Source organism: Erythranthe guttata, chromosome 4, assembly GCF_056151865.1.
Source record: "Erythranthe guttata isolate IM_541 chromosome 4, IM_541, whole genome shotgun sequence".
Lineage (NCBI taxonomy): Eukaryota > Viridiplantae > Streptophyta > Magnoliopsida > Lamiales > Phrymaceae > Erythranthe > Erythranthe guttata.
In genome coordinates this window covers 6,857,819-6,885,737 of record NC_142536.1, presented here as the reverse complement: position 1 = coordinate 6,885,737, position 27,919 = coordinate 6,857,819, and the positions used below count along the sequence as shown (strand labels likewise).

The 27,919-nt window shown below is 32.8% G+C and overlaps 2 protein-coding genes and 1 long non-coding RNA gene across 3 annotated transcripts; 2 read left to right on the top strand and 1 right to left on the bottom strand.

Annotated features, from left to right (window-relative positions):
• Positions 1–1,426: 1,426 nt before the first annotated feature.
• LOC148771012 (uncharacterized) lies at positions 1,427–1,882 on the top strand. Its single transcript, XM_088817644.1, has one exon. The coding sequence runs from the start codon at positions 1,546–1,548 to the stop codon at positions 1,753–1,755; it is 210 nt and encodes a 69-aa protein (XP_088673770.1). The 5' UTR covers positions 1,427–1,545; the 3' UTR covers positions 1,756–1,882.
• Positions 1,883–19,336: 17,454 nt separating this feature from the next.
• Positions 19,337–21,171, bottom strand: LOC148771011 (uncharacterized). Its single transcript, XR_016031012.1, has 5 exons — positions 20,905–21,171; positions 20,715–20,810; positions 20,127–20,219; positions 19,970–20,041; positions 19,337–19,597 (listed from the first exon to the last, which is right to left on the bottom strand). It is a non-coding gene; the product is annotated as an uncharacterized LOC148771011 (long non-coding RNA).
• Positions 21,172–22,945: 1,774 nt separating this feature from the next.
• Positions 22,946–25,665, top strand: LOC105951648 (agamous-like MADS-box protein AGL11). Its single transcript, XM_012975098.2, has 8 exons — positions 22,946–23,397; positions 23,529–23,607; positions 23,715–23,776; positions 23,887–23,986; positions 24,158–24,199; positions 24,308–24,349; positions 24,458–24,534; positions 25,363–25,665. Exons 1-8 carry the CDS (start codon positions 23,216–23,218, stop codon positions 25,370–25,372), a joined length of 594 nt encoding a protein of 197 aa, XP_012830552.2. The 5' UTR covers positions 22,946–23,215; the 3' UTR covers positions 25,373–25,665.
• The last annotated feature ends 2,254 nt before the right edge of the window (positions 25,666–27,919 follow it).

Genomic DNA, 27,919 nt, shown 5'->3' with positions numbered 1-27,919 from the left:
CAAAGCCCAAAATTCTGAACCGTGGCCGATACCCAATAATTACAAGTCCAACCCAAAACCAAAAGGAATTAATAAGCTAGTAAAGGCCCAAAACTACATATGGTGGCCCATGAAAGTTTAACCTTATTAATTAGAAAAATTGGCTAAAACTTCCTTAAAAATATTTTGTATAACTAATAGTCCCTTTAGATATTTTGAATTGACTAAAAGTCCCTCGAGACAGCATAGTTAGACAGTTTAGGCAATTGAGTTGAAGAGTTTACACTTAAAATAGATAGTTTAGACTATAAATGGACAACTTAGTTGGATAATTTGGACTCAAAATAGACATCTTAGATGAAAATAACATTTTCCAATGATGTTGTGGCGGGATTTAGGCGGTCGGTGGACGGAGGCTCGCAGAGAAAGGCGGAAGAGTGGAAGAAATATTAATTTTTGGATTGGATGTGCTTTCAAGAATGGATGAATTAGAGGATGATAATATATTTTCGATATAAGATGATTATTTTTTGTCTAATCTCTGTAACTAAGTTGTTCCAATTAATTTTAACAAACTACGATAATATGATTGTCCTAATTTGAAAGAATATTAGTGCCAAGGATGTTTAGCAGATTGCTCCTATTAATTAATATTAACTATAGGTCCTAATCCATACTAATTTAATCATAATTATAAACAGTCTCTAACCTTATAATTCTAAGTGGGCGCGCAAATGGCAAATAGCTCCATGACAAGGGCACTTAATTCAAAAAGGGACATCCAACTATTTTGTCTTGCAAATATTTCCAACTCATTCAAACTTATTTGCAAATAAGGAAAACCCTTTTAGATATACCAAAATTACCCTCAATTCATTGAAACCCAATTCAACTTCAATTTCATGATTTACACCTCAATTTAGCCCAATTTCACCAATTAACCAATTTTGACCCCAAATTTGACCCGTCAACACCGGAGACCGCCGGTCAGTCGCCGTTGACTCTTTTTTTTTCCCAATTTTTTTAATTTTTTTTTCTTAAAAACAATATTTTAATTAATATTACTGTCTTGGCTGCTAAATTACTGTCTCCAGCAGTTATTTAACTGTCGAAGACAGTAATTTAACTGTTAATTGAAGTTAGAGGTTGACTTGATCGTTAAAGTTTTTCCGTTCGATCATGCGACGCTCAATGTTTATTTGTGATGCAAATAACAAATTTACATATATTAGAAGAGTAAATTATTTTTTTAAGGTGACGATTTGATATTTGATCAAATATTTACAATTTAAAAGAAAAAAGAAAAAAGAAAAAAAGAAGAAAAAGAAGAATAGTGAGAGCATCTTACGAACCCACGATCCAAAGCAATCAAAAGAGAAAAATAACCCTTGTGCTTTCCTTGGAAAACAAGCCAATAATAAAATATAAAAACCACACAATCAAAATCTCGATTCAAAAGCATAATCCATTTCAGAAAACTGAAATATTAATTTCACCACCATTAATTATCCTAGCTACAACAACTCAAGGCAAATTAAACTTAGTGAAAGAAAAAAAAAAAAGAAAATGTTGGATTGGGCCCCAATAGTAATCGGGCTGATCCTATTCGTTTTGATGTCTCCGGGCGTACTGTTTCAGATGCCGGGCAATACCCGACCCGTTGAATTTGGGAGCTTCACCACAAACGGCAAATCTGTGATCATTCACACTCTACTCTTCTTTGGTGTTTTTACCATTCTAATTATGGCTGTTCAAGTTCGCATTTACACCGGTTAGCCACTTATATTCCCAAAATGCGATTTTTCTATGTACCTATGTATTATACTGGGGGGCTTGTGTTTTTAAATTTATTGTGTAAAACTTTCGTTTCGCTAAAGTCCACATGAAGAACGATTTAATTTCATTACATATGATATAATAGACTGCCTGCTTATTTATTTCATATCGAAAGTACTGTCGCAAAATTTGGAAGATCATTTCAATCGAACTTATGTTGTCTGAAATATACACGAGTAACCAGTGGCGGATCTTAGTGTATGGTGGGGTGGGGTGAATCCCATCCTCACTCAATTTTTTTAATAATACTATTTTATTGGTGTTTAATCTAATTACACCATTCAATTCCTTTTTAATATAATTTAAAGAGCTACAATAGTTACATTTTGAGCGTTATATTTAATTATTTTATGATGAATTTTACGAGTAGGTTATAAAAAAAAAGTTGGAGGCACTGACCACGAAACCCCGTAAAATATTCTCATTTTAATATCAAATCCTGGCTCGGGCGCCACAGCGAGTAACGAATATGACAGAAGGTTTATTTGTGTAAAGAAAAAAATAATAATGAACCACTATCTGAACGTATTTATGATTTTGTTAATGGATTGGCAAATGTTGGCTATACCGCAGTGTCGTTGTAAATTACAACACTATAAAGTCGAATCCATAATTTTTGCCAAGAAAGTTCGAAATTGTGTGGAATTGATCCCATGACCTATTAATAGATGAAGAATACATTTACCACCTCAACCAACAGCCTTTATTATCAATTTATGTATAACACTACTATTTGTCTAAAATCAAGGGTGTGCAGTTGCACACCCTAGACCATAGCTGGATCCGCCACTGTATCTGACAACATAAATCTAATAACATAATTAAAAAGGCTCAAATTAATAACCCATTACAAAGAGAAGTCAATGGATCCACACCTTATAAAATTAGCAATCATAATAATAAAGATCCGGTTGGAATATTATGTATGTACGATGAAGATAGAGAAAAATATAGAAATGTTTCAACTTTACAAAAAGTGGGATAAGAGCACAAAAGCTTGTTCCAACAACATTAATGGTTTTGCCTGAGCAAAGCATACTAAAATGGACCACCACTGTCTTTTCCGACTAACAAAAGTAATTCAAATCCAATTGAGTACAATTTTTAACATAAAGTTTCTTCAAAGTCATTTCTTATTAATTTCACAATATATTTATTTTACTATTTTTTAATTAAAAATATAGAATTTATTCATTCTACTTTTGTCAAAAAAAAAAATTCTTTAATTTACAATAATCTAAGTTTACTTACGTACGTACTCTCATGGACCGACGACCCAAGTCATATTCAATCGTACTAATATTTTGTGTATTTTCATGTAAGAAGAATACAATGCGAACAAACAATTACCGAAACAACAGATCTAGTACATACATACATATGTAATTTTGAGTACTTTTTTAATCTTAATTTGAAATTATTTATTTTAAAAAATTGAATCTTTCGTCCCTAAATTTCGTAACTCCTCTTGAAATCTCACTAAATCTTGCTAGTCGCAATCACATCAGTTAAAATAATATTTTCTATGTACTTAAGATTGTCAAATTGTCGGAACTATTCAATTGAACGGGGATCAAATGTTAAATGATAGTTTGATGCCGTACATTGAAAAAAATATATATAGTGATGAATGTTTTTCAAGAAATAAAACGATGTCGAAAACTATTCTAATCTTTATATTCGTATATGAAAAATGGTACAATATATTTATTTTCTTGTACATGTTTCTCATGTTAACTAATTAATTAATATATTATATTAAAACCCTAAACTATAATCTTGATACTCAATATTATATTATTTCACTTGTTATTTGCACATTCCATACTCATTTTCAAGTTATTGAGATGTTACACCGGATTATTTTTATCCATTGATATGGTTAAATAACCACCACTGAACACACATATTATACATGTGAGTAAGCTTATGTGCAAATCAATTATTATTAGTTAATCTGTATATTTCACGGGATCTAACATCAAATAAACCACAAAAGATATACTAGAATATTGAAAATATATAAAAAAAAAAAAAAAAGAAAAATTGAAACCAAATTAAATTGCCAAAAACATATCTTCAACAAATTACTATTCAAATTTTTTAGTCATCCACTTTTTGCTGGGTTGATAATGGTCTATCTTGTCTGCTCAAATAAAAATTCCTTAGTACAAATTAACGTGTCGAATATGTGGTGGTCTATGTTATATTCCCAAAAATATTATTTGGTCATGTTAATATTCCAAAAAGGTACAAGTACAAATGAACGTGTCGATTACCCAACTAAAGAAACCAAAGTAGTCGTACATATATAGAGTCAAAATAGGCTCATTTATACCCGCAAGGGTGGCCTAGCGGTTGGAGCAAGAGAGCTTGGGTCAATTGACCCAAGTTCGAATCCCCTTGCCAACGGTCGCTAGGTCGAGCTTGTCACACATGGTTAGCCTAGTGTGGTTTACATCTCTCGTATGGTTTGCAAGCTATTATACGAGAGTGTAGGTTTACCCAGTGCACCTATATGGTTGGCTGCGGGTTCCTGCATTATCAAAAAAAAAAAAAAAAAAAAAAAAAAAAATAGGCTCATTTATTTATTTATTTATTTTTTATAAATGTCAAAATAGGCTCATCACGTTATCCACTTAATAATATTTATGCAATTCTTGTAAAATACGTTTCTTAGTTATATAAATGACATTAGCATTATTACATATAGTTTTTTATATAACTTAGATGTAAGATAATATTTATGTTTAGGGATATAAATGAGTTAGAATAAACTGCTCTTACATAAACTTGAGTTTCGATTCTTCTTCATTCGTTTCGAGGTTCATGACCTAGCTCGCGAGATATCTTCTTTAGATATAATATTTTTAAGTTACTATATGTAATAAACTTACTCTAGCCGAGTATTCAAAATCAATCATTTCAAGCCCTAATGTATTATGTGAAATATTTATCCGTAATTGTCGTAAAAGAGTACTATATGACGTGTTACGCTTAAAGATAATATTGTTGTGGAACTAAACTACATGGGTTCATTTAGTGGTAAAATTATGTGAAAAATAAATAAATATGACATGCATGTAAATGGTACAATAACTCTATAAAGTTCCTATTTAATCTACAAAATCGATAAATACCCATCGTTTGCTTCCATAGTAATTGGTTCAATTCCAAATATTTCACATAAAAGGAAAACTATAATCCCACATCAACTATTCACTTAGAAGGTTCTCTAAACCTTATAATTAAGGTATAAATATTATTCAAATTTTAAGTTACCACTAAGAGCAAATTGGATTTTGGCCCCACATAGGATGACCTAGTTAATTGAGCAAGAGAATGATCAGGTGACATTTGATTTGAATTCGAACCTGATTGTCTCTACTTTAATTTCAAGGTCGAACTCGTCACATTTGCCCTTGCCAGAACAATGACCCTAAAATAATTAAAGAGAAAGCCTAAAGCCAATTTACCTTACTTCCTCCAGTGGGCAACCTAGACCATATCCTATGTGGTCACCACTGCCACATGGGCAAGGATAGACGATGGATGTGACACCACTGACCCAAAGCCAAGAATATGAGCGGAAGGTCTGTACCATGACTGAGACTGGAAGGCTCACTTTTGTGCGAACAAGAGCGACCTGGACACAAGCATACCTGACACAGATTGCCTATATATTATGCCCTCATATTCCCCTACTATTGTTACTCCCACTGACTTGATCGTCAAAGTGCCAACGCTGGTAACACCCTCTGGTACTCTTTTTGCAGGATTTAAGTTCTTTATATTGTTAATTGGCCATTTAAACTACATCAAATGACGTCGTATGTGGGAAGCTTATGAGCTTTTTTGACGACGTTGACACAAACACCTTGAAAGACGGAGCTTCGATAGAGAAAGATGCACAACTTGGTGAGAGGTCAACCAGGCCAAAGGCGTGGGGGAATGTGGAATGAGGGGTAGATTTTCCTGCACCGACCATCCAAGTAGTCGAGGCCCCACCAACGGACATGGAACGCCCTGCCACGTCCCCACGATCGTGTCAATGGAGGACCTGCATCGGCAGTACATCAAGATCTTACGAAGAGGCTCCCACCTAAGATCAGAAGAAATATTTTTCGTCCTCAACTGACAATAAACCATATTTCTACAGAGACAACCTTGGGAGTACAAGAGGTGCTCGTAGAGAGCATGGAGGGCATGCAAGGGAAGATCACCGAACTCGGCCACAATGCATTGCCCGCATAACAAGTTCACGAAAAGAGCAACCCCGGCCTGTCGGGTTGGATCATGACGGCCCTACAGGGTACCTATTGTTCCCGTTCTATTACAATGGCACTACGAACCCTTGGGCCCATATCTACAAGTTTTGAAGTACCGCCAGCCTACACGAGTTTCCTTGTCCAAAGCAATCTTTACTTAACATTAATTTTTCAAAACAATAATTAAACATTATTTTTTCCAGAAGGAGCGGGAAAGGTCGTGGCCACCGCGTGGAAATAAGCCGCGGAAGGGGCACATTCAAATGATCATGGGCGATACCTCCGAATTAGTGTCTAACCGAGCAAGGAAGACTTACTTCCGACTCGCGACCAAAATAGTCTCAAAAGTAGAACTAGTACAAGTCACGAGGGAATAATCGCCGCCACCCATCCAGTTAGACATCAAGGATGAGCAGGGCGTTATCCATACCCATAGTGACCCTAGCCCCTCTGGTTATCATCATTGTCATCGCGGATATCCAATACACCGAATGTTTTGAACAAATGCAGCTTCGTGTAAAGATCAGTCCAATAAAGACAATTATTTATGATTTTTTGGCTGTGGTTGTGGCAATAAAATGGGAGTTTTCGTTGCAGATAACCTTATCCAAACCATTTACCCAAACCCGTACGAACAAGTTCCTGATCGTGGATGCCCCGTCTAGATACAACATAATCTTGGGGCGACCACTTTATCTTTTCTGAGTTATGGTATCAACATATCATATGAAGATGAAGTTCAGGTTGTATAAAGAGGTCGGCAAGGTTATAGGTGTTGGCCGAAAACCTACACGCAAGTGCACGTATCGTACAAGTAATATAGTGGACTAAAAGTCCGGATATCGAACCCACAGGGAATATTTAATTATCTAATTCTAGACGCTAAATTCTACCAATTATTATCAAGCCACCCTACACAGTCGAATTTTAGAGAGAAATAACTAAATTAAACTAAATTAAAAGCAAGCAAAAACAAGAAAGCAATTTAAAACGAAGATTTAATCAAGATAAACAAGCCTAGGATTTTATTGTTCCCCATATGTGATTATTACTCCCCCCTTCAATTATTCAAGCAATTAATCCGGATTATTAACCTGAGATGCTAAAATAATCATAACCCGCTTCCGCGTGTATTACGATTCTAATAGTCTAGATTCAATTACTATATTCCTATGCAATTAATTCTAGAACACAGCGTTAAGCACAAATCTCAATAATAGCTACCTAAGAGATTAACTATATTCCTATGTTAATACCACAAAGGCTCTTCTACCACATTTCTAATTATTAACTCGATCTTCCGATTCATGCGATTAACAATAACATAAAAGCACATAAAGTGGCCAGTTTCATGAACTTAATAAAACAAGTAGAAGAAATAATCCGGAATTAAAACTTGCATAAAATCATGGAAAAGGGTTCATAAATCCCACATAGGGTTCCAAATAAAATCCTAGAAATAAGAAATTTAGCTACTCATGATTAAAGCAAAAACGCAAATAAAATAAGTCATAAACGATAAATCTATGCTTTGAGTCTTCGAATTCTTCGTCTTCGTTATTGCTTTGTTGCTCTCCAAATTGCGTAAAAAGATCCCCAATTGTGTGCTTGGGTTGGTCTTATATAGGGTGAAGAACTTGGGGAAGAAGGCAGTTTCCTTGTGCAATTAAAATTCCTTTACTGCGCAGCTTCGGAGTCTCGGACGGGGGTCCCACAATTTGAACTAAAACTCGGACGGGGGTCCGAGCTTTAAATTTTCAGAATTTTGATTTTTTCACTTTTGACCCATATTTTCTCCAAAATTGCAGTTTTGACCCATATTTTTCCAATTCTTCAATTTGTACCTAAAATACAATAAATCAACTTTTTAAGCACCAATTATCGTTAAAACACACCAAAAGCTTAAATAAAAAGATACGATAAAGTGTTAAATTATACACTTAACACACCCCCAAACTTGAACTTTTGCTTGTCCTCAAGCAAAATCTACCAATAAGCAAATAACTCAACAATAACATCTCATCACATTGATCAATGATCAACTTCACGTTTTCAGAACTTGTAATTATAATGACAATTCTTAGGCATTCGCAAGCTCAAAATTCAACAACACTTAGTCACTCACCATTACCAAAAACCACAATTATACAATTGCTTCAAGCATCCAATATCTGCAAATTAAAGATAGAAAGAATTTATACTTACATGCATATGCTTGACTCCAAACTCACCAAATTATTCTACTCTACTAATATCGAACATTAAGCTATTGGGATCATTGGGGCTTTGTGGCTTTCAATTGTTAGGCTCTTTGGTTCGAGGTAGGAAATATGGGTATATGTGGCTATTTTTCTTGAATTGAGGTGATTACGCAAAAATTTGAAAGATAGGCGTTTGAAACAATGAATTCACCTCTAAGGACTTTAAGAAACTCGATTCTCAAAAGTTCAAAAGTCTCCACTTTTGGTTTTGAGACGATGGATCGAGTTTTCAAAAATAATTCAACAACTAGTCCTTATTTCTCCCTTCTAGTCTCTTCTTTTTCTCTTTTTTCTTTCTTTTTTTATTTTATTTTATTTTTATTATTATTTTTTAATATATATATATATATATATATATATATATATATATATATATATATATATATATATATATATATATATATATATATCTAGAAGCATATATATTTGTCTTCTTTTTTTTCTTTTTTTTTTCTCCTTTTTTTTTCAAAGAAGAAGAAGGACCTTATAAAAATTTTCGACCGAACTCCAAGGGGTAATTTTCACGAATCTCCACCTATTCTACCTTACACATTGGCTAAAAGAAAGAACACCTTTTCTCCGAGACTCAAATCAAGGTTCTAAGGATAATTTCGATAAAAAGGTCGGCTTGAAAGGCTCAAACGGTTCAAAGAAGGCCCAAATCATAACCCAAATCACTCACTACTCAATACTTCGTATCATAAATTTCCTAAGGTGAGTCTTAAAACCGAACATAGCATGATCTAGCACAAATTAATTCCAAATTTAAAATACAAAACATTCAACCAAAGCAATGCACAAAATGTGATTCCTAGCAATAATTTGCTTCTAAGTCCCGTTGAATCGAAAGCTAAACAAACATCAAATCCTTATCACACAAAACAAGCAATCTCATCATCAAACATTGATCATCTCTCATCATCATAAATCATCGATGCATTCGACTCAAGCAAATATTATTATTATTATTTTTTTTTTATATTCCAGAAAAAACGAGAAAAAAAAAAAAAAACGAATAAAACCTAATGCATGCAAACTAAAACAAATAAGCACAAAAATAACATGTTTTTCACCCCCAAACTTAAAATTTTCGTTGCCCTCAACGAATTTAGCACAAAGTTTATGGATAGAAAACACCTGATTTAGTCGAAGTCGATGTGATCGGGGTGCTCCTCCCTAGCTCTCTCACGCTCGTCCTCATTGGGCGGTGGCACTTTTCTTTCCCTTTCCCTTCCCTTTGGAAGATGATGCTTCGCTCGTGCGGCCTCGTTTGTTGGATGACATTGTTGAGAGAGAGGTTGGAATAGATTCGGTGAGAATTGGTTGACAATCAAACTCAAAATTTGGTTGGAGCAAATTGTCGAACACCTTGTGGGCGTGCCTTGAAAGAGTAGATTTTGAAGAATTTGGTTCGATTCTCTAGCCTCCATTTGTGTGTGGGAGTTTGAGAGAAGGAAAGATGAGGGTTTAGGAAATAATTGGGGAGAAAATCTAAATTTTTTAAAGTTAAACCGCCCCAAAAATAGTCGGACAGCCGTCCCGTGTTTTGTGCTGATTGGGGACGGCCGTCCGAAAGTTGCTACGCCTTACTGGTTTTGGGACGGCCGTCCCACATTTTAGGCATATTTTAGGACGGCCGTCCCACCTGCTGTGACGCTGCCCGGACGGCCGTCTGGGATTTTGCTTGCGATTTCGGGCGGCCGTCTGGACCCCCTGACCATGTTTTCGACCCTAAAAATTTAAATTCAAATAAATTAATTAGAATGCATGCCTATGACGATAAAAACAAAACGAAAAATAAAAGAAAAACTACGAAAAACAATAAAGCTCGGGTTGCCTCTCGAGAAGCGCTAAGTTTAAAGTCTTCAGCCGGACGTTGCTTCTTTAATTTCAAGCAAAAGTGACCTAAGTCACTTGGCAATCTTCACTCGCTTCCCAATATGGTATGAGCCGGCTCCGCTTCACGTTGAACGTACGATTTAAATCTCGCTCCTTTATTTTGACCACTTCGTGAGGAAGAATCTCTTGGACAATAAATGGTACCGACCCCTTTGATTTGCGTTTCCTTGGGAATAACCACAGCCGTGATTTGCACAATAACACCAATTGTCCTTTGTGCAATTTCCTTTTGACTTTCTCCTTACGACCACAAGAGCTTGACTCATCCTTCTCTCGTGACTTGCTCGAGTCTTTGGGTGGTAACATCTTCCTTGTACTCTCATCGCCATTATGACTCAAACTCATATGACTTTCTCTCGGAGGAGTTAAAATTGAGTCCATGAAGTAAACTTGCTCCGTCCGATTCCCGTTTCTGCCATCATCTCCTGCGCTCAAAGATACTTTCCCATTGTCCAAGTTCAAAACATCAAATTTTTCATGAATTGTAAAATCTATAAGTTCAATAGCAAAACAATCATTATTATCACATGGATTTTTATTAGCACTAAAAACATTAAATTTGATTGTTTGATCATGAACAGTCATTGTAAGATCACCACTAGCACAATCAATTAGCGTCTTCGACGTGGCTAAAAACGGCCTCCCTACGATAAGAGGTATCTCCCTATCCTCATCTATATCAAGTATAACGAAATCTACAGGGAAGATAAATTTATTAACCTTCACTAACACATTCTCTAAAATACCTTGTGGGTAAACTAAAGATCTATCGGCTAATTGAAGAGTTATAGCCGTCGGTTCAATTTCTCCTAGCCCAAGATTTTTAAAAGTAGAGTACGGCATAAGATTAATGCTAGCGCCTAAATCAATGAGGGATCTAAAATTTGTACCTCCTATAGTACAAGGAATAGTAAACTTACCTGGATCGCCGAGTTTTTGTTGAAGAGGTCGAGTAAGAATTGCACTAATTTGCTCCGTGAGTTGGACCATCTCGTTCCCTAGCAATTTCTTACTTTTCTTCACGAGGTCCTTGAGGAACTTCACCCACTTTGGCATCTTTTGAAGTGCTTCAATAAAAGGAATATTTATGCGAATTTCCTTCAACTTGTCCAAAAATCTTTGATATTCGGCATCGAGCTTCTTCTTTATAAACTTTTGAGGATAAGGAATTGGAGGGACTTCTGAAGGCACCGTTGATGGTGGCTCTTCATGAGTTGATTTTTTTTCCTCATTCACTTTCGGCTTCTCGATTACCGTGTTTCTCTTCTCTTTTTGTGGGGCTTCCTCCAATTGCTTACCGTTCTTCAAGGTGACTACTTGGCACGCCTCAACCTCGATCTTTTTCGTTAGCAATCTTTGTGGATATGGGATTGGCTCGACCCATTCGGCTACAGTGACTTGCGGCTTGACTTGAATTTCTTTTTTTTTTCTCGATCTTGAAATAGATAGCTTGGCACGTCTCGAACTTTTGCTTTCGAGGATCTTCCGTATTCGATGGCAATGCTCCTTGCGGACGGTTATCTTGATTCAAAGATAATTGAGCGACTTGATTCTCCAAATTTCGCAACGAGGCTTGGGTAGCGGTTATGAATTGGGCCAATGTCTCCTCCGTGTTTGATTTTTGGGCCGGTGGATTGTTGCCTTGATAGCTTTGTTGAGGAGGGGCTTGATTTTGGAATTGACCTTGAGGTCTTTGATATCCTTGGCCTTGTTGATTTCCTCCATATTGCACTTGTGATCTCCACCCTTGATTTTGGAATTGGCGAGGCGCGTTGTTGACGTAGTTGAGCGACTCCATATCTTGTTGGCATTGGAGCGTGTAATGATTTCCACCGCAAATTTCACAACATGGAGAATCAATTGCTTGGACTTGTTGTGGTGGACTTGCTTTGATGTGCTGCAGAAGGAGTTGATTTTGTTGAGCAATTTGGGTCACTTGAGCTTGAAGGGCCGTAATTGTATCTAACTCCAACACTCCGGGAATTTTCTTGGCTCCACTAACCGTCCTCTCGCTTGACTTGGCAAACCGATTTTGTGCAATTTGATCCAACATGATAAATGCATCCGGTATTGATTGACTCATGAAGTTGCCCCCGGTTGATGCATCTAAGACGCTTCGTGCATTCTCGTTAATCCCTTGGTAGAAGATGTGGATTTGCCGCCATTGTTCGACTCCATGTGTTGGACACAGCCGCAAAAGAGTTTTATATCTCTCCCATGCCTCGTATAATTGCTCACCTTGCTCTTGGACGAAATTATGAATTTCTCGTCGGATTCTCTCGTCTTTCTCCGGTGAGCTATAAACTTTCATGAAAAGGTTGAGGAGTTGAGGCCACGACGAGATAGAGTGGGGGGCTCGGGACATCAACCACTAGCGAGCTCTTCCTTGTAAGGAGTGCTTGAAGAGGATTAATTGTAGCGCCTCTTGGGAAACGCCGTTTTGACGGTGGGAATTACAGGTATCTAGAAAATTGACAATGTGAAGATGGGGATCTTCACCCGCCAATCCACTAAATAGCCCGTTATTTTGGAGCATCTTCAAGAGGCCTTGCTTGATCTCAAAATTGTGCGCCTCAATAGGTAGATATTGGATGCTTGGGCGGAATCCGTCATGAGTCGGGATTATGTAATCTTGAAGTGCACGTGGCCTAGCTGCTGCCTGTACTGGAAGTAGAGGGGGTGGGTCTTGGACTTGGTTTCCTTTGGCCCCGAGTAAATTACCCGCTGCCCTGCGGTCTTCGTCCTCCATTATATTGTTTTCGCGTTGAAGTCTCCTAGCGGCTCGAAAAGTACGTTCGATTTCGGGATCAAACGGTTCTCTAGCAAGATCGAGTCTCCTGAGCATACACAGTACCTAAAGCAAAAATAAAATAAAACAAAACTTAAATGGGTGAATCGTGAAAATTGTTCAAATCTAGAGCTAGAATAAAATAAATAATTAAAATATTCACCGGCAACGGCGCCAAAAACTTGTTGACCGAAAACCTACACGCAAGTGCACGTATCTAGGGATGGCAATTTGATCCGCCCCGATGGATCCCCGCCCCGCCCCGCCCCGAAATTTTCGGGTATTACCCGCCCCGAAAAAAAATGGGGCGGGTATGGGGATTGAATTTTTTTTTTGACCGGGTACGGGTACGGGGATGGGTTTGCCTATACCCGCCCCGTAGACCCGCCCCGTACCCGCCCCGCATTATTTATATATATAATATATATTTTTTAATTATAATATTAAATATAAATAATTAAATAGTAGTAATATATTAAATATTAGTTAAAAATGGGGATTTTTAGGTTTCCATTATATAATTAAATATTAGTATTGTAATTAAATATTGATTTATTTGTTGAAATAAACCTTTAAATTATAAGTAAATTGCATATTTATTTATAAAAAAAAAAGAAAAAAAATAGATGGGGATTTTTACCCGCCCCGATACCCGTGGGGATTTTATGGGGCGGGTATGGGGATTCTTTTAATACCCGTGGGGATTTTTGATGGGGATGGGGATGGGGATTTCCATAGCGGGGCGGGGATGGGGATTGCAAAACCCGCCCCATACCCGCCCCATTGCCATACCTACACGTATCGTACAAGTAATATAGTGGACTAAAAGTCTGGATATCGAACCCACAGGGAATATTTAATTATCTAATCCTAGACGCTAAATTCTACCAATTATTATCAAGCCCACCCTACACAGTCGAATTTTAGAGAGAATTAACTAAATTAAACTAAATTAAAAGCAAGCAAAAACAAGAAAGCAATTTAAAACGAAGATTTAATCAAGATAAACAAGCCTAGGATTTTATTCTTCCCCCTATGTGATTATTACTCCCCCCTTCAATTATTCAAGCAATTAATCCGGATTATTAACCTGAGATGCTAAAATAATCATAACCCGCTTCCGCGTGTATTACGATTCTAATATTCTAGATTCAATTACTATATTCATATGCAATTAATTCTAGAACACAGCGTTCAACACAAATCTCAATAATAGCTACCTAAGAGATTAACTATATTCCTATGTTAATACCACAAAGGCTCTTCTACCACAGTTCTAATTATTAACCCGATCTTCCGATTCATGCGATTAACAATAACATAAAAGCACATAAAGTGGCCAGTTTCATGAACTTAATAAAACAAGTAGAAGAAATAATCCGGAATTAAAACTTGCATAAAATCATGGAAAAGGGTTCATAAATCCCACATAGGTTCCAAATAAAATCCTAGAAATAAGAAATTTAGCTACTCATGATTAAAGCAAAAACGCAAATAAAATAAGTCATAAACGATAAATCTATGCTTTGAGTCTTCGAATTCTTCGTCTTCGTTATTGCTTTGTTGCTCTCCAAATTGCGTAAAAAGATCTCCAATTGTGTGCTTGTGTTGGTCTTATATAGGGTGAAGAACTTGGGGAAGAAGGCAGTTCCCTTGTGCAATTAAAATTCCTTTACTGCGCAGCTTCGGAGTCTCGGACGGGGGTCCCACAATTTGAACTAAAACTCGGACGGGGTCCGAGCTTTAACTCTTCAGAATTTTGATTTTTTCACTTTTGACCCATATTTTCTCCAAAATTGCAGTTTTGACCCCATACTTTTCCAATTCTTCAATTTATACCTAAAATACAATAAATCAACTTTTTAAGCACCAATTATCGTTAAAATACACCAAAAGCTTAAATAAAAAGATACGATAAAGTGTAAAAATATACACTTAACAATAGGCGAATAAAGGGTTCGAGAAAATGCAACGCAGAGGGAGTTCAGAAGGCGGAAAGGAAGCGAGAAGCGAAACCCCGAGCACTAGCAGAGAAAAAATAGCCCAGATAATTCGAGAGAAGGAACCGCGAGTAGTGCCCGCGGAGGAGGTACTCACGATTGTGTTAAAGCCCGTTCAGACGGGGTGCTTATCGCAACAACTACAACGATGGCACAATTGTGATCTAGAGACTGCATTTGAATAACCTTTTCTTTAATAAAACCCCCGAAGTTATTCTCTAGATTGATCAGATAACGTAACCCTAGCTTGAACCTAAAAATATATATTATTTAAGAAATAGAATCATTCATGATTTCTACCTCTAATATGAGTAATAATAAATATTTCCTAATGTAAAACAATTAAAAATAAATAAATAAAATCATAATTAAAGAAAAAAAAACTTTAAAGAATTGCAAAACAAGATAAATTTCCTAACAAATACATATAATTAAATGTTTGCCATTTTCTATTTATCAAAAAGTCATATATTTCATCAAATTTTCATTTGAGAAATATGGCATCAAGCCATCAACAATTTCCATCTCTTATAAATAAATTTCTCATCTAAATGCCTAAACATCTTTTTTAACATCTTTTATATATATATATATATATATATATATATATATATATATATATATATATATATATATATATATATATATATATATCTTTTTTATGTTTCTTTTTCTCCCCTAAAGTTTAGTTGGAACCCAATATATATACATGTCCAATCTCTCCCATCCATCAATCAAAGATCAAAGAATTTGGGTCTCGTGTCGAAATCCCATGAGATGGACAGATTTTCTTTATGAGCTACGTTTCGCTTTGTTATTGCTGGTTTCCTTCTCTTGGCCAAAGCAATCTTTAATTAACATTAAATTTTAAAAAAAGTAATCAAACATTAATTAACATTGATTTGAATATGTGTAGAATATATATGTGCATATATGTACGTATTTATCTATGTATACATATGTATGTATTTACATTTTGAGAAACTTAAAATTGGTAATATTGAAATCAAATAGATATCAAGTTATTCTTATGAGAAGCAGTGGATTATTTACTTATATATATATATAGGATTTTTTAGTTTTCGATTAATTTGTAAATTGTTGTTTATTTGTAGCGGAGTACTCTAAGAGCCCGTTTGGCTAAGCTTATTTAAAACATCTTATAAGCTCCTACATCTGATAAGATGTTTTAGGAGCTGATAAGCTGTTAGATCTTATTTTAAAAATTATTTTTTAAGGTGTTTGGATATGTAGCTTATAAGTTACTTTTTGTTTTTATAAGTTGTTCAGGTGTTTGGAAATAAAAGGTCTGTTTATTGCTATAATGACAAATAAGTACATGACGCCAGTATAATTGTTAACTTATTTGACTCAAATACTTTTGTTCCTAAAATATTATTATAATATTTACAAATTATTTTTTCAAATAATATTAATAATATAAAATAAAAGTTGTACAAGAAATATAATTTTTTTTATAGATGAAAGAAATATAATTTATTATGGAGATAATAAGAATATTCGTGTATTTTTATATACATATAAAATATAAATAGAGAATAATTTTTTTACAATTATTATGATAATTACGATAATTATATTTAACTAATTATTAATCTTGATTACAAGAATACGCTGTTTTGATAAAATATAAATATTATTAGTATTCATGTAATATAATAAAGTATTTGAGGGTAATTTTGTATTTTAAGTGTTTTAGTAAAGAAGCAAATAAGATCTTAAAGAAAAAAGGTGGGGTAGAGGTACTTTTTTAAAAACATCTTATAAGCTCCCTAACAGCTTATTTTTGGAAAAAATAAGATCTTTTGCAATTTTTTTACCAAACACCTTTTAACAACTTATAAGCTCCTAAACATCTTATAAGATGTTTTTAGGAGCTTATAAGCTTAGCCAAACATGCTCTAATACCAAAAGACATGAATTAATCCCGATGTCATTTTAGGGAAAGTTCTCTTGAAAAGAAATAATGAGAAAGAAACTAGAAAGATTATTTTATTTTTTATTTTTTTATTTTATTTTTATTTTTAGGTATTTTAAGATTAAAATATGTCTAGTCAATTTATTTGAAAGTGTTGTGAAAGATTCAAATCTACGAATTCGTATAAATTATATAGAAAATATAAAATTAGAGATTTACATATATGATATGACAAAAAATTATGCTAAAGAAATATTTTGTAGTGGAAATTAAATGACCACAAATTTTAAATTACTATCTACAAATATATAACTTGTGCATGTGCCTTTTGCAAGCAAAAAACATTATAAAACAATATTCAAAATGTCCAAAGAGAAGTAAAAGATCTTTCCTTCTATGAAGAAATTAAACCACAAGTTAATTTCTTTGTACAAGGATTTCTAGAATTAATGACAATTTATACTTAACAGAAGAAGTACGTGCATACTGGTATTCAATGATATTGAATACAAACAGACTCAATTCTGTAGTGAGTAAAATACAACGAAAACAAAGCGCTCTGCTCTCAACGTTCTTCAAAAATGCGTAATGAATGAAATAAAGACATCTCGTATTTATAAAATCCAAGAGCTCTTGTCCTGCACGAAAAAACACACACTAAAAGAGACAGTGAGTTTAATAGGTGGATTAATTAAGCATATGTTAAAATAATTAAGCACTAAACTTAAAATAACAACTCATTAATTAATATGAACAAAATCAATTTAAATAAATAAAATTGATTTAACGAAAAATAAAATAAAATGTATTTGACTTCGATAGCAGAGAGAATCACTCTTTTTTTGAATCCATCTCCCGTGTAAATTGATATACAATGAGATTTACCTATAAATATTTGAAGTCATAAAGCAATCATGATGACTTAATTATTTATATAATAAATCATGCATTCTTGGTAAAAATAGAAATATTTCATTAAATTATTTTCTAAGTATGAAAAATGGTGAAAATTGGTGAAGTCTTTGGTTGCATAATTTCATTAATAATGGTTGTAGCCCACATCAAAAGTGGGAGGACAAAAAACACCAATTTTCTTTTGAATACTACAAGACATGAGTTCTTGATTTCAGACATACTTTATTAAACCCTCAACTTAAAAAATGACACCTATATATAGGAATGAGTGGGCAGCAACTTTTGAATTCCAACATTTCAATTTGGGTGTCATAATTCCACATTTACATTGTTATGCATACAAATTAAGGGACACAAATTGTGATAATTCATTCACTAGTATGTCAACTTAACTTGTCACCGGGTAATCCCCGATTTCTGTTAGTTAATGGGGTGAATACGGATTTTAAAATATCACATGTATGGGTACCTGTTTTGAATATATACACTTCATATCTGACTTGTATCCAACCCGCTTATATATTTTTATATTATTAAAAATACTAACTTTTAGGGATATTTTAAATAAATAAATTATGAATAAAAAAAAAAAAAATTAGAGGTAAGGGGCGGGGGTAGGGGGGGTATCCACTATCTTCTCTTAACAGGGTGGGGTACGTATGGTAAAGTTACGCCCGAAACAAGTACGGGGCGGGTATTCCAAAATCCACCCTGTACCCGCTCCATGTACCCGCTCCATGGTTGTTAGTACTCATTAACACATCCGTGTAATATAAATATTGACATTAAAATAGTTTGGTAATTTTTCAAGGACGATTAAAATATTTCATGATTTTCATTCAAATAAACCTAAATATTATTCACTTAAGCGGTAAATATAAAAGTATAAAAAAAATTAGGTTTTTGTAATTTAAAATACTTTATTAGATTATTGGTTATTTACACTTTCTAATATTGTTCTCTTTCGTTTTAGTTTAAGGAAAATTTAAGCGAGCATTTTCAGGTAAAACTACCTGAAATAGAGAAAGTTAACGCATATATGAACTTGTCACTACTAGAAAAATCATCTATTGTGACAGCGTAAAAACGTCACTAAATCCGTCTATTGTGACGCTTCACCTATTGTGACGCCTACTAAAAGCGTCACATAGGTGGCCGTCATAATATCTTTTTGTGACGACAAAAAGGCATCTCAAAAAACACGCTTTTATGACGCCTTCATCCGTCCCCAATGTACATGTGTTGTGACGACTGTGAGTGTCACGTTAATATTATCATATGCTATAATTTCCTATTTTTGTGACAACTATAGGCGTCTCTAAACATAATTATGAGGGTTGTAGTGACGTTTCTATGCTTTCAATATATTTCTATAATAAAATATTAATATTATTAGCACCATGAACATAATAATTCAACAAACTAAAAAAAATACATAAGTTTGATCCGCAAAATGCAAAGAAAGAAACCATTTACATAGATAAATACCAAAAGAGTGTTCCTCAAGTTGAAGCCATTCATTCCAGTATAGTTGGTAGTTCAAAACAATAAATTTGAATTTAAAAAGTTCTAAAATCTAATATATAAAATATTGGACCAATAGGTTGTCTTAACTCACTGAACTCCACTTCTTTACGACATCTTCTTCCCCAAACACATGCCACATAAGAATGTACTCGATCTATTTCTTTCCCTGAAGCATGAAGCACCTTCTGCAGAAACAAACATAAAAAATAAAAAACAGTGACAATAAGGTTAGCAGTACTTCCACATAATCGGAACAAGATTTAATATAGCTAGACTGTATAGTAAACTTGGATTACAAAATAAAAGAGATTTATATTTGTTAGGAAAACACAATATAAATACCCAATCATACAAATATCAGCATGATCATCAATATCCAACTAACCATCAAGATCCAAGTCATCAAGACAGAGGTTTCCCCTATAATACTTTATAGCACATACTTTAGTACAGCCTAACACAATATAATAGACATGAAAATATCAATATTTGCTACTAGAGCTAAAGACGAAAAGATTTTTGAAGTTTTGATCTTGAAAATGCAAGGAAAAACATACTTGATTTCCTTTGTGTTTACGCACTGAGCTCTAAATGTTTCTGAATTTCGTCTTCTTAACTTGGGAAAAGCTCTGGAATATATCACAACTAGTAGATAAGTATAGATCTTCACTACTAACTCACTAACTCAAGGGACAGAGGAAGAAAAATTCATACCGTTTCAAGATTCTACATACATAGGAGATATCATCAATATTCAGCTTAGTTCCGACGTAACCAGTAAATGGAATATACATAATAAGATGATACCTGCAGAAACATTATGATACTCTTAGATTGATAAAACAATAAAATAGCAATTTGATGTTAATATATATTGAATTTCAAGACCACAGAAAAGGACAATCACATTCATTAATAAAAAATTAAATTCAATAGTTCCACTTAAGCATATCGTAGGTTTCTTCTATATGGTTTTCTTCGAAAGTTATCCGCATGAGTTCCAAGGAATTAATCTTGAACTCCATTTCTCACCTAGCCAAAAACTTCATCCTCAACAATAGGAGAACATTGCAAGTTTTACTTTGTTAAATAATGTAAAACTATTTCTTCACGGCAAAAAATGAAAATTAAAACCATACCGTGACAGCAAAAGCAGAAAAACCATAAGGTAATTGTTGTGTATGCTCATAAAATAGAATATAATTAACCATCTTCAAAGATAAATTTTAGTTAGTTGAAATATTCATCGAAAAATCATTCATAAATCAAATTTGCCAACTGAATTGGAAAAAAAAAATCTACCTTGAGAGTAACTGAGAAGAATCGCGCATAAGAACAATAATAAACATGGAACCCTAGGTGAAAGGAGACGACGTATCATCTCGCCGCTGACCCTCCCTGCCAGCATATTGCCACAAATAAATAGATCAGAAATATAATCCCTGTTTATAGAACAATAAAAAATTCCATTAACCCATACTATTCCACAAACCTTTTGTTGCCCATCAATAAACAAAAACTTCTTTTGACCGAATGCTGGAATTTGCAATTCTGGAGAAAAAATGAAAACTGCCTTGAAGATTGAACGGATTTTGGTTTCTGTGGTTGGGGAGGAAAATGAAAATTCCATTGAAATTGAAGACTCTGCTCTACCTGCTGCTCTACCTGCGTAGTGAGAGAAGGGGAAAGGGAAGAAAGAACGAAGAAAATGAATAAGTTGGGGATTTCAATCGGCAAAATATTTTTTTAGGGGAAGGTTAAAGTTTAATAAGTTATTATATAAATTTAGGTTCCCTTTTATGACCCTTAAAAATTTATATTGAAACAATTTATAAACATTACTTTAATACAAACAATATGTTCTGACAGTTTATTAAAAAGCGTCAGAAAATGCATTTTTTGAAAATTAAAAAGAAAAGGAAAATTATTTATGCCAACCTACCCAAGCGCTTTTATGCAAACGCGTCTCAATAGATCTCTTATTGAGACGCTTTTTAGAAGTTGTCATGACAAGCCGTCATTGGGGCGTCATTAAAGACTGATTTTCTAGTAGTGTGTAAATGAGTGAATGTTCAATCTATATAAATAGGTAAAACAAAAGTACTAGATATACACTATACATGGTCTAAGCACTGGGTGATTTTGAACCGTAAATCTATATAAACAACTAACTATCCACAAGTACACATACACATGAATGTGTGTGTTATTACATGTAGATCAATGGTTCAAGATCACGATCGCTCGATTTATTTCACTGATCGAGCGTAGCATCTACAAAACCACTATTACGAGTCATGATATTATAGGTTCTTATTTCAGTTTACCATTGTTGTCTTTGCTTCTTGAATTCGTCATTTTCCTTTATCTTTTGATTTTATCCGATCCATTAATATTTTCAGGACAATAAATATTGATAATATTTAAATCCAAATTAATATGCTGCTGAATTGTAATTTTTTTGTTTTTGAATTGGAAAACAAATCGATAAGGTACAAGATTACGGGACTCACAAGTCACAACTGTCAAGTACTGCAAAAACAAAATAAAAAGTAAAGCACATAGTCATCAATGTATATATTAATTTGTTTTATACTACTATATATTATTCTCCTTTTATATTATTTAAATTTATTTTGTACTACTATATATTATTCTTGTACAATGCATTAAACATAAAATATGATGATCCACATATAAAAAAAAATATTATATACTTCAATTATTGAAGCAAAAGTTTTAGGCTTTCTGAAAATTTTCGTTGACATATACATGAAGAATTTATTTAATACATAGAGATGGTTATATTTAATACATTACACATATTTTTCAGAAGCTCTTATTTAGATCATGGCGGTATAATTAATATATTTTTAGCCGACCCAATACATCTGGTGTTTTAAAAATAAAAAACCGAAGATGATTGTGAGTTAAGTTAGTGATAAGTGTGTTAGTAAACTTTCATGCAAAATCAATTTTAAACAAACTTATTTTAATGGAAGTTGTTGCATGGTAATTTTTATATTTCAGCTTTACGTAGCTTATTTTAAGAGAAGTAAAAAACTTATAATCACTTTTTAAAAGCTTTAGCAGACACCAAGCTAGTTTAGTCCACCTGAAGTTACAAGAAGAAAATTTAAGTCGTGGAAGATTAGATGATTTTATTATATTTTAGTGTACATTATTTTAAATTTTTTTTTATATATGTAACCGTATGTACAAATTTTGGGAGCCTAAACTCCCGTGAATATTGAACCACCATAAAATTCTGGCTCCGTCACTGACTGCAACTTAACCTAAAGGCTGATCGATCTTGGTGGGTTTAACCGCTTTGCGCCTAGAGCACCTCTAAACGAACGTTGATTGCACGTCTCATTTATATTCGATAACTAGTACATTATTGGTCGCTTTTTGTTTCTTTTTTTTTTCAAAAAAAAACAAAAAAATAAATACCATATCAACACAAAAAAAAAAAAAGTTTAAGCACCTTGGATTTCTTGCAGAAATGCCCTTAACTCATAAACTAGGTTACATCTTAATACCTACGACACTACGAAAAGTTCAAAAAAAAAAAAAAAAAAAAAAAAAAAAAGATGAGATCTCTCTATATAAACTGCATGAAATAACATGTGTAACCTGAAAACAAGAACCTTTTGAACACATGTCTTTGTCTTTGCTTTCTCTTTTCCTTACTCTCATCTCCTTCTTCTAAACCTAATTACAGACATTCTTAATTTTTCAAGAAATATTCGAGAAAAATTAGGTTTAATAATTTCGATCAGTAACTATATTTAAAAAAAAAAATGGGGAGAGGAAAAGTAGAGTTGAAGAGAATTGAGAATCCAACAAACAGGCAAGTTACATTCTCAAAGAGACGAAATGGTTTATTGAAGAAAGCTTTCGAACTCTCCGTACTATGCGACGCCGAAGTTGCTCTCCTCGTCTTTTCTCCTTCCGGAAAAGCTTACCAATTTTCCAGTCACGAGTACAATAACCAATCATTTTTTTTTAATTTTAATTTGGATTTCGCAACGTAGTATTTATTTTATTATTTTCATCGATAATAAGTTGAATTAATTGTTGGTTTTAATTTTTTTTTTTAATTTGTTACTGCAGCATAAATAGGATTATTACAAGGTACAAAATTGAGGCTGGGATAACTAAATCAGATGAGCAAGGCATCACATCCATGGAGGTAATTTTATATATATAATTATATAGAGAGTCAAAATTAATATTACGCGTTTATATATTGTAAAAAATCAAGAAATCATGAATTAAAGATAAAATATTATTGTGCAGGTATGGAGAAATGAAATTGAGGAGTTGAGCAGAACAGTTGAGACACTTGAAGCAAGAGAAAAGTTTGTGTTAAATCTTTATAGTAAATAGTTATTTTCACCATTTAAATAATTATTTATGATATATAGATATATATATAAATGTATGTATGAATAAATAAAATAATTGTTAGGCATTTTGCTGGAGAAAATCTATCTGGGCTTGGAATGAAAGAGTTGAAACAGATAGAGCGGCAACTACGAGTCGGAGTGGAACGCATTCGTGCTAAAAAGGTCATTCTTGAAACTGTTGTTTTCGTTATCATGATTATTTTTTTTTATTATAAAGTTTAATCATTCAAATGTATAATCATTTTATTTTTTATATTTCTTCAAACTGATCACAAGATCAAGAAAATTACGATTCGTTAAACTATAAGTACTCTCGTGTCGATATTTTTTCAGAGGCGCATCGTCATGGAACACATAAACTACTTGAAGAAAAAGGTAAGGTTCTACTTTAAATTTGATTTAATTTCTTTTTTTAGTTACAAATTAAGTATATATGATAAATGAAATTATCAAAATATATATACCCTATTGTGATTAATGCAGCATAAAGACCTTCAAGAAGAAAACAACAATCTCCAAAAGAGGGTGTGACTATTTATTTTTTAAATTAAATTATGAAATTATTACATATACCTAATTTTGTTTTTCAATACATTAAATTAATTGTGTATTTTGTATGTATATGAAATGAAGCTGCATGAACTTCAAGAAGGCAATACTACTAGCACCATCATTCTAGAATCAGATGCAACCTGCAGGCTTTTCCAAAGGTATATAGCTACCACCTACCTATTTGTCCTTTTTTTTCAAATAAAAATAATAATAATAATAATAATAATAATAATAAATAATAATAGAATTATGAAATTTTATACCGATTAAAAAAATAACAAGAAAAGGGTGAATTGCATTCTGCACCCTAGAAATGCCATTGATTGATGACTTGCACCTCGAAATTCTAAACTTGACAAAATACACCCTCAAATTATATATCTCTTGGCAACTTTACCAATAAATCAATATATCCCCATATTTAGAATATATTTTAAAGGGAAAATTATCCATGACAATAAAATAAAAAGGCCTCCACAACAAATTATCAAACATAATATTGGCTGCTCAAGCTCCATCCTGCGTATGTAATTACATTGTTATCCATTTCTTTTCCGGTTTCTAAACTTTTTTTTCGAGAAGTTTCTAATTTTTTTGAATAATCTTCAATCACAAATTATTTTGTTCATTACATGGGATATTGATGTAAATAAACATTTCACATATATGCCTAATACATTGACTTATTAATTAATAACTACATAAAATATTTTCTGAACTTTCTTGTAATTAAAATCTCGCGAGAAATAGATACAGGGTGCAAGTTGTCAAGAGATATATAATTTAAGGGTGCATTTTGCTAAATTTGAAATTTTGGGGTGCAAGTCATCAATTTATGTTATTTATAGTATGCAAAACGCAATTCACCCACAAACAAGTATTTCATCAAAAAAAAAAAAAAAAGTATTTCCTGGCATTTTGTTTCCATTTATTTTTTTGTCCTAACTCTTTTTATTTTTCTTTCTATTTTTATTTTTTCTGCACAGGATTGAATGACATGCATTAGTTTCAACAAGAATAATCATCTGGATGTTTTAGCCTTTGATATGTGGGAGACCCAATATATAGCTTTTCATGAAGGCCTATCTGAAATTAGGTTTATTAATTTTCAGTTTAATTATCTTTTTATTTTTTTCTCGTAATTTATTATTTTTTCCAGTACTTTTGATAACTGTGGTTGTGTGTTGGTTCATCAGCATTTAGTCAATTGGAAATGTAAAATATTTTCTGTCATGATTGTAATTATATTTGCTTTGCTACAACTAAGTATGTAACATGTCATTTTCAAAGCTTTTGATGATCGTTTCACTACTAGCTAGGGATAGATATATTGTTATCTCGTACACACACACACACACACACATATGAGTAGCAAAATGGTTTTTTACTACGAATCTTTTCTGATACATGAAAAAGTCGTTACAAAAGATTCATTTTAATACGGCGACAATCTGCGGATCATAGTAAATGCTAGGATTTACACTAGTAGAAAAATGACATTTTACTACGACCATTAACCGTAGCAAAACGTACTAAATTCGCAGTACAAAGGCTTTTACTATGTATTTGCCCCATAGCATATACGGGCATGACATAAATTTTGCTACGGCAAATGGCAGCAGCAAATACTTTTTTACTACAGTATATCCTAGCATTTACTACGACTCCAAGATTGTCCCGTAGTAAAAGGTACATTTTGTTACGGCTTTTTACCGGAGCAAAAAAATTGTAGTTTAAAGCATTATACCTGTGTTACCGTAACAAAAGAGTATTTGCTACAGCTGTTTACCGTAGCAAAACTTTTTTCACACCCATATCCGCTAAGGAGAAAATTTATAGTAAAATCGTAGCAAGCATTTTAATGCATGCATTCGACTCCGAACTTAACATCTTGGCTTTGCTACTTAATGTTGATGTACAGGGAGAATACCATTGTAGGCTAAAAACTAACTCCGAATAAAAGGGCTTCGAATGTGCCTAAAAGGTCAAAATAAAGCCCTATGTATAAATAGAATTCGTAAAATGCTGGAAATTTTAAGTACACTCTTGCAATATTGTATACTCCCTCCGTCCTATATTATATAACGTTTTCTATTGTTGCGTCAATAACTACGTATAGACTATAACAAATAACATAGAAAATTACTCATTTATCCTTGTCACTAATTATTTATCAACTAAGAGTGATAAAAGGGCAGAACTGAAAATAAAATAAAATTGATGCTTCATTGAAAGTACTAAGTGACAAATAATTTCGGAAAAAAAAAACTCCCAAAGAAACATATATTATGGGACAGATGAGTACTAAATTATTAAGCATATTCAAAAAATTGGGATTTACCATCGGTGTTTGCAAAAGCTTTTAAAAGGTGATTCCAGGCTCTCTCTTTTCCCGCTCAGAATGACTCTACTTAAAAGTTAATAAAAAATACAAAACATTTACTTTTACTTCTCTTAGAATAATTTTTTTTTTCGACAGCCTCTTAGAATAAATTGTGTTAAGCTAAAATATGAAAAACATCCTTGGAGTACTTCTCTTAAAATAAATTACTTAAAATTGACTTTTCATTGAGTTTGGATACACATTCAACATTTAGAAATTAATCAAAACTTTTTTTTTTAAGTTCTTTCAAACACCGTTTAATGAAAAAATATATTTGTAGTTTACGAATCAAAAAGGATAATTTGATCACTCAATATAGAGAATTTTGACAGAGATTATTGTCTCTATTAATCAAGATTCAAGAATTAGAATATCGATTAAAATTGTATGTATGTATCATCTAATTTAAATAGTTTATCAACATAATATATATATGTCTAGAGAAAAGTTATCATTTTCCTTTCACCAATTCCTCAAACTAATTAATGGTAAGATCATTTTTTGGGCTTCAAAAGTCCGAATAACTCACATGGACACCATATTACCAAGGCCCAAATCCAGATTCAAACCCGACCCATTCCTCCAAAATACCGCACCACATAATATAAGGTAAATTACTAGAAATAATAATAGGGCTAAATACAATTTGCACCCCTAAAATATAGGATATGTAACACTTACCCCCTAAAAGTATTATTTGTACCACCCACCCCTCAATGTAAAATATTTAATATTTTAGAATTAAAACATAATAAATATAACAATCTTATAATTATTGGATCATAAAAATTGAAAAGTAACTAAAATTAAATTATTGGAAAAAAAAATTAAAAAATAATATATATTGTATAATAATGAATGAAAATATATTTTAAGAAATTAATGAACTAAAATAAATTTAAATACTTAAGATTACTATTATTTATGTATTGATTCCTTAAAATTTATCGATATGAATATATTCGATTACTTGGTCCAATAACACTTACTCAATTAGATGTTAGTGATTAAATATGTACCCAACAGTACAAGATAATATTTTTAAATTTTAAAATATTGCATTTTTCAATAGATATTTTTAGTTGTGTAATTTCATTATTCTCTTAGTTATTATTTTAGATAAATAAAATAAAATTGTAAGGTATTAGGATTTAAAATAC

Excerpts from the sequence above, each read along its gene's own strand:
- LOC148771012 (XM_088817644.1), top strand. The coding sequence starts at position 1,546 with ATGTTGGATTGGGCCCCAATAGTAATCGGGCTGATCCTATTCGTTTTG.
- LOC105951648 (XM_012975098.2), top strand. The coding sequence starts at position 23,216 with ATGGGGAGAGGAAAAGTAGAGTTGAAGAGAATTGAGAATCCAACAAAC. Across the intron at positions 23,398-23,528 it reads TACCAATTTTCCAGTCACGA|CATAAATAGGATTATTACAA; the intron begins GTACAATAACCA and ends TTGTTACTGCAG. Across the intron at positions 23,987-24,157 it reads AACGCATTCGTGCTAAAAAG|AGGCGCATCGTCATGGAACA; the intron begins GTCATTCTTGAA and ends ATATTTTTTCAG.